The 13,105-nt window shown below is 36.2% G+C and overlaps 2 protein-coding genes across 2 annotated transcripts in view; one reads left to right on the forward strand and one right to left on the reverse strand.

Annotated features, from left to right (window-relative positions):
* The window catches only part of LOC120430668 (trissin receptor-like), a 429,039-nt gene that overhangs the window by 115,907 nt on the left and 300,027 nt on the right, over positions 1–13,105 (reverse strand). The gene's annotated exons all lie outside the window — the stretch shown is intronic.
* Positions 41–6,013, forward strand: LOC120416798 (calcium and integrin-binding family member 2). Its single transcript, XM_039578674.2, has 2 exons — positions 41–870; positions 5,255–6,013. Exons 1-2 carry the CDS (start codon positions 519–521, stop codon positions 5,470–5,472), a joined length of 570 nt encoding a protein of 189 aa, XP_039434608.1. The 5' UTR covers positions 41–518; the 3' UTR covers positions 5,473–6,013.

Raw genomic sequence — 13,105 nt, forward strand, 5'->3', positions numbered from 1 at the left:
CAGCCTTTGTTTTTTTTTTTATTACATATCAAATATATAACAAACAAATTTTGAATAACATCTTAAGACAATAATTCACGAATTTAAGGAGGAGCATGGTTGAGCTGGACTGGACGACTTTAATATAATGGAAAAGCGAAATTTATTCCCGCCAACCCCACACTCTTATAGGAATATCCTTACACATGGGAGTGCCCCGCAGGCAAACATCAGTCAACCCAACAGCAGTGGCAGAAGTGCTAATATTCATGCTGGCTTTTAATTTCCCCGCGTGGGTGGGTTCATTCTTCCTTCCTTCGATGTCCTACCCTACTGCGTTATCATATCACCCCGTTGGATGATTGCAATCGTCTTCACATTCCTGACGGACGGTGCTTTGCCTCTTTTTTTATTGCGTGTTGCTCCTCAATTCAACCTGCTTCCTGCTCCCCCGGGGGAGTGTTTTATAATTGAAGGCCCGGTTGCCTTTGGGACCAGCAGTCTGATTCCGGCAGCCAACAGGTTCACATCACTTGGCCATGGGCAACAAGGTGGTCACTTTCACCGACCAGCAGCTGGAGGACTACCAGGACTGTACGTTCTTCACGAGGAAGGACATTCTGAGGGTGCACAAGCGGTTCCGCGAAACCAGTCCGGAACTGGTGCCGGAGGTGATGACCGAGGGGCAGGCCACCTCGATACAGGTGCCACGAGAGAGGATCGAGAAGATGCCCGAGCTGGTGGAGAACCCGTTCAAGGGGAGGATTTGCGAGGCGTTTTCCCGCCAGGGCGATGGAAATTTAACCTTTGAGGACTTTTTGGATCTGCTGTCGGTGTTTAGTGAGCAAGCGCCGAGGGATATAAAGGTGTTTTACGCGTTTAAGATTTATGGTGAGTTATGTGTAGGATTTACATTTAAATTTGCGGTAATTATTTTTTTCCCAGTTATTTTCAAAATAGCTTTGATTCTCGTTTCATTATGTTCTAACTTTGGAATCAAATCTAGAATCAGATTAAAAATGGCAAGGAACACCTGAATTATTTATTTCTTTCTTCTTTATTCTTTGTTCTAGATTTTTACACAATATCCCAAGAAAAAAACTCATGCTGTTTTCTTAAAAAAAAAATCATTTTCTACGATTTCACAAATCGCTTATTCATTGCATTGCACAGAAAAGAAGCCATAAATGGCTTATGTTATGTGGGTCATTCCGTGCCAAATTTCACACTACTAGAAATTGGCTTTCTCTGATCAAGCTCAAATTTGGTGGAGCTCTTGATACTATCAAATCCCAATTTTGAACCAAATTTGACCACCCCTTCTTTCAAATGTTTTGCGATTTTCGGCATTTTTTTCAAAAAAACTCCGTTTTTAAATGGCCACATATCTTGATAGAGCAAAACTCGACAGTTTCATGTTTTTCATGTCATGACTGTTCATAAACCGTGCTCAAAAAAAAAAAAAAAAAAATGATAATATTCACTTTGATAAAATAATTTCCGATTGATTTCAGTTTATGATAAAAGTCGATTACATTATTAAAATGAAAGTTAAATAATGTTGGAAATCCCTAACAAAATGTCCGTTTTTTTAGTTTATAAAAAATTAACGATGTGTTTAAGAGGACAAAAATAAAGATATTTTGAAAAATATTCAAAAAGCTCTAAAAATTACAGAAAACAATACACTAAGGTAGTTCTCTGAAATTTCGAAAATCGACTTTTCTTTGTATCTAATCTAATCTAATCTAATCGAACACAAGCGCAGCCAGTCCGAAGAAAGCATCCGGGAAGAACTTATGGTTAGATTACGCCTCAAGTTCTTTCTTGTCATTATTAATGATTGCAGTACTTTCGAGAGCCCCCGAAATGTATTACCACAGACAAACAGACGGGACACTCGAGTGCCGAACCATCGTCCTCCAAAAACGGTTAATTCAAATTCAATTTTGTTTCGGCATCCACTCACCCGGCGCTGATGGCGCTGCTGTCGTGACAGCTCGCCCGTCTTTTCTCAGTGTGTGTGATGGCGTGTTTTTTGTTTTTAAGTTGAGCGTGAGCACGTGTGAGGCAGTCGAGGCTGCTGCTAAGGCACCCGCTGCTGCGGAGAAAGCCGGATCCTGTGATGGAGTCATCTCTTTCGGAGCAACCTGCTTATCCTTCGTGGACTGCTGCTCAGATTGCTGCTGCTGGTCGTCCTTTTGGCATTTTGACGATGTTGCGTCGATCGTGAGCGCCACTCTTCGCGATTTTGTTCGTCTCATTCGGCCCTTTTGGTTTTGTTGGCTGGCAACTTAATTGCGCCGTGGACACGTTCCCCGCAGATGTTTCCAAACGCCCATCGTGGGGATCAATTCGCGTTAGTTTTGAATTGGATTTTCCTATTCCGGCGGCCACTACTGGTGTTTTCGTGACCGGGATATCTTGTTGATGATGGTGTCAGGTGTAATGGTTCATGTTTCTTAGACGGAACATGCAAGCAACGGGGAGGACCAGTGGTGTGGTCTCTGTCATTGTGTTTGTCTTGCATCGCTGCAGGTGCTGCCGCATGATTTGCCTCATGAGGTTCTGCCATTGGAAACGGAACCGACCGTGGAACCGACCCACCGTCATTTTCGGCCGTCGGTCTTGATTTATTTATTTTGATTTTGTTACTGATGATCAGCAACAACAACATTATTTCGAAACAGCTGTTAATGTTTACAATCGTTAAGGCTTGATTGTCTCACGCATACACTAACATGACACATGACAGTATTGGGTTTGTATTGGTATGTTTGGACTGCGCTTCGGCATAAGCTCACCAGGCAGCGCTGGTGTCGCCGTGATTTTGGTGGTTTGATGAAGGACGATGGATTTCAAAAATAATTTGTATGGAGAGTCACGTCTGTTTGTCTGTGGTATTACACTCACTAAAGCGGCCCGGCCTACTGCGTTGCATTAACCGCAAGAGACAGATTCTATGAACGGAACCCACATTTCATGGAATCATCAGGGGAAGAAGAAGAAGTGGGGACATACCGTACCAACCACTTCGAGTTATTTATAGAATATGGTGTGTAGTGTGTGTAGGGGAATTGTTGGGAAATGGATTGTTGTATTATATCGAGAAATTAAAAAGAGAGATGTGAGCCGGTAACATGGAGTTAAACTTTTGCAACTATCATGGTAAACTTCACAGAAGCTTGACAGAAAGTTTAACTCCATGTTGCACTTTTAATTTCTCGATAGTAAATGACCTTGTGACATTATTTCACCACTACGGATTAATTCACTCTAGGGGTGTCAAACCCCTCGGTGGCCGAGTGGCTAGAGCATCTGACTACCAATCCAAAGGTGTGAGTTCGAATCCCACCTGATTCCAAGCGTTTTTAGTTCATATTCAAAGTTCAATTATAGTCGAATAATTTCAAGGAGACCGGTCGGGAATCGAACCCGGAACCTTCCGCTTATGAGGCGGGAGCCGTAGCCATTAAGCCACGGGCCGGTCCCGAAAATCGACTTTTCTTTGTATATTTTTTTTTTCATTTTGATGGAAGAATATAAGATAATATCTTGAGATGGGATCTCTGATCGATTTGGTGCTTTGGGCAAAGTTGTAGATTATAATTAGGACTATACAGAAAAAAAATTATCGACACTCTTTGAAATACCAATTTCATTGCTGAACTTTTTTCATAAAAAATTGCATTATATTTTATATGTTTTATTGGACTCAAAAATACATGTTTTGAGCCAATGCATGTTAGTGCAATTTCTGGTTCCAGCGATATGAAATTTTGAAAAAAAAGAAGAAATGTATCGAAATGGTGATTAAAACCATTCTTAAAGCTTAATCAAATTTTTATTTGAAAATATTTTAATTTAATAAATTATTTTTTTTTTAAGCTTCATGAAAGAAGGCCACCCCTCTATTAGAAAAGCTGGCTTTAAAATAGTTTTACAAATAAATCATAATACTCATTTAATATTTTAGAGCAAATTTTAAAATTTTAATATTAGTTTATTCAAGATCTGAAAAATTTACCAAAAGTTCATTAGGTCGATGCAAATTTTTTCCAAAGTTTTTGTCCCTCGCCTCTGGCTGGGTTCGAGGGGTGGACAAACAAATGAAAAAAAAAAAAAAATATAAAATTAAATAACGAGCCATAGTCTCAACATTTGGATGCAAAAATGTTTTAAAATGCATTTTACTCTAGTTCAGTGGTTTTGCAATCATTAGTTTTCAAAAATTGTAAGATTTGACGAAAACAACAATTTTAGCGAAAAAAAACTTTTTGCGATACTAAACATCGAAAATTTTTAAAAATTCAGAAGATTTTTAAATCAACCCAAACATGCCAAAAATGATTCTAAACGCAAAGGAATGCATTTTATATTGATTTCAGCTGATTGCACTTAAGTTTACATTGAAATTTTTAAGTTTTTTGAAAAAATATTTTTTTTTGCCCCCTGACTTTTCGGGCCAACTTTGAAGAGGGGGGAGACAAAAACTATAAATAAAATTTGTACCAACGTTGTATGGACCTCGTTGCTAAAGTTGCTCGTCGTATTTATCTAACTCGGTGAACCTCGTTGGATAAATGTACGACTCGTGCTGAAAAAATCCTCTTTTTGCAACTTGTTGCATAAACCACTATTTCGATTGTTAATTTGATTTTGATTTGAAAAATAAATTTCGGTTGATTTCAGACGTACTTTATGGATAAAACCTTACCGAATAATTGAAAAATTTTAAAATGAGTCAAATCTACATATCTAAATTGATAAAATAAATTGCTTGTATGTTTTGTTTCCAAAAATGCTTAAAAATCTATGCGCACGTAAAAAACAAATAAATCCAAAATTAAAATTTTAATTGAATGTTGATTTATGATACCACGACATCGACAAATTGTTTCCAGATAAAATTGTGATTTTTGCATGATATTTTTTATTGATTTTTTTATAAGTGAAAACTGGGCATTCAAAAATCTTAATAGTACGAGTAATATTTTGCTTTGAAATTGTCATTTTTTTTCTTTTAATCTGTTTGTAAATATTTTTCTCTTTTATGTATTTTTGAATGTTGTTACATTAATTTATTTTTTAAGGTCAAATGTTTCAGGGCTTTTCTTTCATTTAGCAAATCGAAATTTAATCTGTAAAGCAAATACATTTTTTTGTTGGATTTAACATTAAAATATTTGAGTTATTTTATTATTTAAAAAAACATCGATTTATTTGTGAAGCCTTTCTTCCCCCACGAAAATCCATCACGAGTCTTCTTTTCCAGACTACGACAAGGACGGCTTCATCGGCCAGTCGGACCTACTGAGCGTAATCACCGCCCTAACCGTAAACGACCTGACCACCGAAGAGCGCCAGCAGATCGCCGACAAGGTTATCGAGGAATCGGACGTAGATGGCGACGGAAAGTTGTCCTTTCTGGAGTTTGAACACGTGATAACCCGGGCACCGGATTTCATCTCCACGTTTCACATTCGAATTTAATGCCGCCGCCGTCGTCCACCTGGCGGGAAAAGAGGGGACACTTTTCGATGAGCATAGCTGGGACGTCAACCTTCAGTTCGAAAAGCGAAGTTGTTCTACGAGTTTTCGGTATAACAAAGCGCTTCAGTGCTGACATCTGTTAAAAAACAGTTGAAACTGCTCAGAGGAGAGGGATTCTGCTTAGGTTTAATGCAATGTGTATGCCAGTTCTAAATAATTTGAAAATAGTAAATTCTGATTTTATTACTGTTTTTTCCTTTTACATAATAATCACAGTTAAGGCAAAACATTTTGTCCTTAATTTGTGTTTCAGCATACTAGAGTGTTTTAGTTTAATGTCGATTTGTCACATAAATATCTGTAAAAATCAATCAATCAAAAATCAACCAAAAGATTGCCAACTGATTGGGATAAATAGCCCATAAAATTTGTATGCAGCTATTTGTCTCACTCCAAATGCAAATTTTATGGACTTCAAACTAGTTTTCGTTTGCATTTTCCAAGCAATAACAATTTACAGAAAGCACAGTTTTCATGCCTCTTTTTTATCCGTTAAAAAGAAATTTCCTCCGAAAATGAAGCAATTTACACAAACACAAATCCCACACTCATACAAACGGAGGAAACTATCGAGAAATTAAAAAGAGAGATGTGAGCCGGTAACATGGAGTGAAACTTCCACAGCTGTCATGGAATGCTTCACAGCAGCTTGACAGAAAGTTTAACTCCATGTTGCACTTTTAATTTCTCGATGCTTCCAGACGACCTTAAGCTAACAACTTCTGCTGCTGCTGCTGCCGTCGGGGCATGCCTTAAGGTTTTGAGGCGCGTGCCGGCCAGTAAACTGAGCCAGCTCACCTTCCTCCCTCTTTTTCCTTTTCCACAAACAAGGAGTAAGCCTGAAGAAGGGACAACATTGGGAATGGGCACTAAAAAGGAGTCAAATAAAAGAAAAGTGAGCGAGGACGAAATTATTATCGCCGCTGTTATTTCGCACCCCCCGGGTTTTATACAGTGGGGTCCTAAGCAAATGCAAGGAAGTGGCTTAACCCTTGGCGATCATGAAAATCGGATTTTGAAAAATTATTCAAGATTTTTTTCAGACAGCTGTGTATCATACATGTTAATGAATCAAATTTAATATTTAGTTAATTTTTTTCCCAGCCAAATTGTCCAGATAAAATTGAGCAAAAAAATAAATTCGCTCTTTTAAAATTATAACGACAGTTTTATTTTTCAATTCGAAGAGAAATGTTTTTTTTGTAAATTTGTTTCAAAAAAAAATTGGGATTTAACGTGAATAGTTGAAAGATTTATACAGTTTGGTAATTTTTTTTAAACGTTATCTGATACTTTATTTTCCTAATTTACTTGTTTTTCAGGATTCAAATCTATGCTTATTTTGGTCCAATGGACATTCTTTTAAATTCAATACATATTTATTTCGCAAATTTCTGCAAGTTAATTATGATACTACATAATTTGTTTTGATTTCAATATACACGCAGAAAAATTGAGGCTTATCAAATTGATAAATAACATTATCAATATCAATAATTTTATGTTATTGTTTTGATAACGTTGATTTATCGTTTTGATAAATTTTAACCATCAAAACGATAATAATTTTTATTATTTTGATAAACAAAATTATCACTCAACTTTTTTTTCGCAAACACGTTTTCTCCTGTCAATCAAACATAAACAAAGAACCAAAAAGCTATTCGAAGTGCTGGAAGCAGTTTATAAAAATCATCTAACTTGTGCAAAAGAAGTTCTGGAGGCCGGAAATGCCGCAGCCACTTCTGTCCTTATTGCTGCGTGTTCCCCGTATAAATCGGCATCTCCCAAACCTCTGGGAATGACTACAGAGTCCGCCATCCAAACTTAAAGTACACCCCAGCCACACTGGAGAATCGGCGGCTTTTCCGGCAGGACGAATCCCGGAACCGGAGAAATGACAACAAAAAACTGACGACCAGCTTGAAGAGAATAGTCAGTAAGTATTGTTTTTTAATTTTACGTTTGATTGTGCTAACTCCCTGTATCCGGTATTGAATCAGGTATTTGGACATCTTCAAACTGCTTACGGATGGATTTCAACTTAATATGGACAAGGAAGCATGCACGGTGTTGCTTACGCAAGTCAACACTGCTCACACGGTACCGGAGGTGTTGGTCCAGCGGAGTTCCGAGGCGATGTATCCACCATCCAGGCGGGCCGGTAGTTTGAAGAGTTAAAACATTCCTATGGATACGGCGGCAGCGGCCAGAAAGCATCCGTATAACATAATTCCTATGGAGCATCTCAGATTTTTGTGAATAAAAACAGTTGTTTATCTGTTATGTTTTTGTTTGATTTGAAATAAAAAAAGAAAAAAAAACTACCAAAAAATTATGATGAATATAATTTTTATTTCGATAAAACCCTTTATCAAAATGATCAAAATTTTTATCGATTTGATAAATTTTGCAAATGACGTTCCTTTAATGACGTTTATCAAGTTAATAATATATTTTGTCAAAATGATAAATTTAGTTTATCAAATTGATAAGAAAAATTATTGATTTTGATAAAATAAATTATTGGTTGCCAACCGATAATTTTATTTATCGAATTGATGTCAGAAATTTATCGAAATGATAATTCTTTTTTCTGCGTGATACACAATTTGTACTGCCCACAAACGCATTTTTTGTCAAATTTGGTTGAGAAGTTCTTCGTAGTACCAGAATCAGACATGCATCCGCTCTAACTCCTCTTTTAAAAGAACTTGTTTGGCATTTACAACTTTGCCTCGATTTTTCAACATCTTAAGGGGTTACATACATGTAGAAAATCACAAAATTTCATATTACAGAAAATTTATTAAATCCACTAAAAAGACGGTATTTAATCACAACTGAAAGTTTCATGAAGATATTTCATAATTAAACTGAGTTAAAAACGGTTTAAGTTTCAAATTTTGCCATGCGCAAAGCGAACTGTCAAACTTTGTGAGCGTTTTTCCTCTAAACACAGAGTTGCTTTACGGGTGCCACGATATCTCGAGATGGGATGGACCAAATTGGCTGAAATTTGAGGTGAAGATTCTCAAGACACATCCCTTGTGCATGACGAAGCCCGATTATTAAATTTTGCCTTTTGAAAAAATACAAAAATCAAAAACTGACGATTTTTTATATGAAAATCCAAAAAATATTTTTATCTCTTTTAAAAATTAAGTTTTTGAAAGTCAGCCTTCGTCATGTACACGGAACTGGTTTAACAAGTCTTCACTAAAATTTTGAGCCGATTTTGTCGAAGCAGTGTTGAGATATCGTGGTACCCGTTTTTTTAAACTGTTAACTTTAAATAGCTATATCTCGGCAATGGTACAACCAAATGTCTTCAAAATTCTTTTGTTAATAGATGAAAATGTAAATTGTAATGCTCTGAAAACAGATTAAAAAAAGAATTATTATGTGCTCATTCTAACCTCTTACATTTTTGCCGATTTACATGTATGTAACCCCTTAATTATCAATTTGGATAAAAACTAAATTATATTAAACATTAAAGTTTCGTTATTAATATACAATAACGAGACTGTATTGCCTTAAATTTATAAAATAAACTCATACCCCATTGGAAATGCAGAAATGTTCATAATAAATCTTATTCAAATGGTAATTTGTTGGTATTCATATATTGTTTTTCAAATGATGTTGATTATGTATTTAGATTATTAGAATGAGTGGTAATAAAGCAAAAGCATTATTGATTATATTTTGCAAAATAATTTTATGTAGCTTTTTTTCTGAATTATGATAAGTGGAGCAATTTGGCTCGAATAATTCTCCTTATGACCAGTCAAGGAAGGGGTGTCAATATCTAGAACTCTACTGTAACAAAATTCATAAAAATAACAAATATATATCTGCAAAATCATTTAAACTACTATTTTCAACCTAGTAAAAAAAGGATCTCAAAACAGTCTTCTCAATCAAATTCAAGGACCTTAAAATAATACTTCACAGTTGGTATTTTATCTCATTTTTAAATTAGTGAATAAAAAGTATTATTATTTTCTACATTCACTTATTTTTATACAAGGTGTTTTTTTAATTTTAAAGAAATAATCATGTTTTTATACAATTAAATTTAATTGATCAACAATTAAAAAACAATAATAAAATATATAAAAATTTAACGCATACGCCATGGTTTCAGCATTCAATCATTTAAATGGGAATTTTATCCTGAAATTTTGATGAATGTCGCTTTTGATTTTATATCTGCATATATTAGACCAAATATCTGATATCATATCTCTGCTTATATTCAATAAATACTGATATTTTTAAAGACCTTGTTTTGCAGACTAATCTTTGCAACTTGATTGCTTCGAAAACGTTGCATAACTTCATGCTATATGCTATATAAATTTAAAAAATAATGTTTGGAAGCTATTCGGTATTAAATAGCTTTCAAAAACCTCTTATTTTAGTTTTGTTTTATACTAAAATTTGTTGCTGTATTTGTGGACATATTGTACGAAGAAAATATTATTAATCAGTCAGTTTGATTTTGGAGTAATTGAAAAGAAAGCTAGGAATCTGATAATCATGGTTAAGGAAACTATTTAATAGAGACAAATAGTGATGAAATATAAGAATTTTATAAATTAGTTTATCTTTTGAAAATGTCTATTGTAATAACTATTAAAAACTATTGGTCTTAAATATTCCTCAAAAGTTCTTCATAATTTAAAACTAAACATAACATCAACAATATTGCAAACACATTTATAGTTCGACTTTGAATGGATCTATCAAAAACATTGGAAAGAGGAACTATTACAATTTTATCAAAATAATTGTAATTGTAATTTGTAATTTGTTGCTTTATTGGATACGATAACTTGTAGTGAGTACTATTTGCTATTTTGAGCAAAAATAAGTATGCCACAATTCAGGTTAGGTCTCAGATTATGGCACTATGCATTTTTTCAATTTCAATAATAATGATTTTCTATAGTAGAAACTGTGAAAAACATGAAAAAAAATAAAAAGTGGCTGTTAAAATATGAAAGAACTGAAAGGCAAAAGTAATGATCGGAGGTGATAAAATATGCCAAATACTATCTGAAGCAAACATAAACCAACGAAAAAAAAAACATAAAACAAGAGATATTAAGTTTTTTGGTAAATAAATAAAAGTTGTTCAAAATTACTTCCTGAACACGAAAAAAAAAATTGTACATTAGAGAGTCAAGGGTTAACCTTCATGCTGCCCTTAACCCTGATGGAGCAGCAAAACGACATTAAGGGTGGTCAACTGCGAGGGATGAAACGATGATGAGTTCCAGGGCGAAAAAAGTTAGCCGCACGTTCCGTTCCATGTGAGTTGGGGTGACAATCAGCTGAAGACTGGGCGCATGAGCAGACAGCAGCATAGTTATCATAACTTCCAATGAACGGAGCGCGGCAGCAGATGGTCCGGTATGTGCTTTATGTTGGGTTCATGCGGGTCAGCGGCGGTTCCTTTCCGTTGGCTCGTTCCAGTAACAGACGTCTTTTAATATGTTTTATCAGTTGGAAATTCTTTTGCGGAGGAAGACGCTAAAACTTTGTTTTTGGGAGAGAGTTTTCTTGGGGAAAATTTTAATTTAAATACAAGTATCTCCCGCCTCCCCACACTTGCAGTGAACCGGTTTATCTTTACGGAAAAGTTTGCACCATTTGCTTTTATTAGCGCCATTAGTTCGTGGTATCAGTGCGCAGAAGTTTTTTGTTAGAACAAATGTACATTTAATTTGCCGGGTTTCCGCTTGACTGGCCACTTTGCCGTTCGTATCGCGTTGATTGATCTTAACTGGAAATTTGTCTTTGAAATTCAATTTAACAGTTTTGGGATATTTGAGTAATTATTAATAAACATTTGAGTTAACGATTGCAAATTTGAAGTCATTATGAAGTAAAGTAAATAGTAAATCTTTCCCAGTTCCTGAGGGGAACACCCGTGAAGAGTATCGGGGCCGGCATTTACAAAGCGGATTCAGTGGCAGTTTCATTCTCGACTTAATGTTAACATGTTAAGGTTAATGTTAACATTCCATAGGTCGCCTCCCTAAGGTGTCGTGATAAGGTCCAGTTTGTGACGATACACTACCTTCCCTTTACTAAGCAATCGATTCCAGAAGGGAAAAGATCACCAGTTGTGTTGGTCCGAGCCGGGATTTGAACCCCGATCTACCGCTTACGAGGCGGAAGCGTTACCACTGGGCTACGTGGCTCGGACTTATGAAGTTTATCAATAAGTTTTAATTATTGTTTTAGTACAATTCAATGTTGGAAATTGCCTGCCTTAAAATACATCTCAGTTAAATAGCTGCATTGACCACTTTCAATCCCATCACTGGTCCATGCTTTGCCTGCCGTGAATAATAATGCGGTTCGGACAAATTGTGACAAAATCTAATTAACCACGGTCAAAGCCAACCCATAATCAAATTTCAAATCAAAATCGTCCCTTTGATTACCATATTTAATGCAGGCGGCCGGCTAGTTTTGCTAATCAAATGTGCTAAATAGCACACACACAACCATAAAGCACACATAAATATCATAATTCAATCGGACCGGGGTGTCATGCTGGTGTAGATTAGCTACGCTTGTTTTGCATCTCGGCGTGTAAAGTAATTGAATTAACTTCAAGCGGAAATTTATCGGAAATTATTGACTCCAATCACGAAGTGTGTGTGTGTGTCACAGTGTCACACTTTCAATATTCTCAGAAAAAAAACTGAAACCTCACTGAAAAATATATGCTATAAAATTACTCGAAAAATGATCTTTTTAATAATGTCCACGCATCCTTCCTCCCCAGTAGATAATGTGAAATGTGATCCGTTCTCAGAATCCTCTCTGCGGCAAATACAATGCAGTTGGGCTGGCCACTTGAATTTTTGTTTTACATTTTCGGGTATTATCGGATGTACTGCAATTATTAATAATGACAAGAAAAGTTCTTGGGCTCTCCCAGCATGCTTTCATCGTACTGGCTGCGTCTGAGTTAGATTAGCTTAGATTCCGAAAAACATACTCAAAAGTCTTGTTCACTGCTCACTTTTGCATGTTACATGCAATTTCTATTTCTAGCATGACATCGTTCTCTGGAATCGACTGAAACTACATTTCCGTAGAAACACCCAGCAGTGACAATGTTCATTTCGTTTTCACCAGAAGAGTTCCTGAAAATGGCACGCGCCCACCCCTGGGATGCCCCTGGCCGCACCACTTTCTGATCCCACTCGCAAAAACCTCCGGAATGTTTGCTGTCGATAACGTTGAGGCGCCATGTTAAATCTCTGCCGCTAACCCGGTCCGACGGACCACCTCCCACTATTCCTGGTTCAACAGATTATTCGCCCAAAGCTCAGAGCCGATCTGCTGTGGTCCATCAACGTCGTCATCATCCCAGGGCCCTCTGTCTGTGCCTTTAATCTGCTTATGATTAGCCGGGCTTAAGAACGATGCCGCCACATTGTTTTCCGGATGAATTGTGGAAATATGTCCTGGTCAGCCATCGTCAGGATATCCTTGCTGAAAGACCGAACTTATCTGTTGCAGCGTGCAAGCTGGAACGGAT

This window comes from Culex pipiens, chromosome 2 (assembly GCF_016801865.2).
Source record: "Culex pipiens pallens isolate TS chromosome 2, TS_CPP_V2, whole genome shotgun sequence".
Taxonomy (NCBI): Eukaryota; Metazoa; Arthropoda; class Insecta; order Diptera; family Culicidae; genus Culex; species Culex pipiens.

What these genes read in the sequence shown, in the direction of transcription:
- LOC120416798 (XM_039578674.2), top strand. Translation starts at nt 519, where the DNA reads ATGGGCAACAAGGTGGTCACTTTCACCGACCAGCAGCTGGAGGACTAC. An exon ending in TTACGCGTTTAAGATTTATG is followed by an intron (nt 871 to 5,254) that starts GTGAGTTATGTG and finishes CTTCTTTTCCAG; the next exon opens with ACTACGACAAGGACGGCTTC.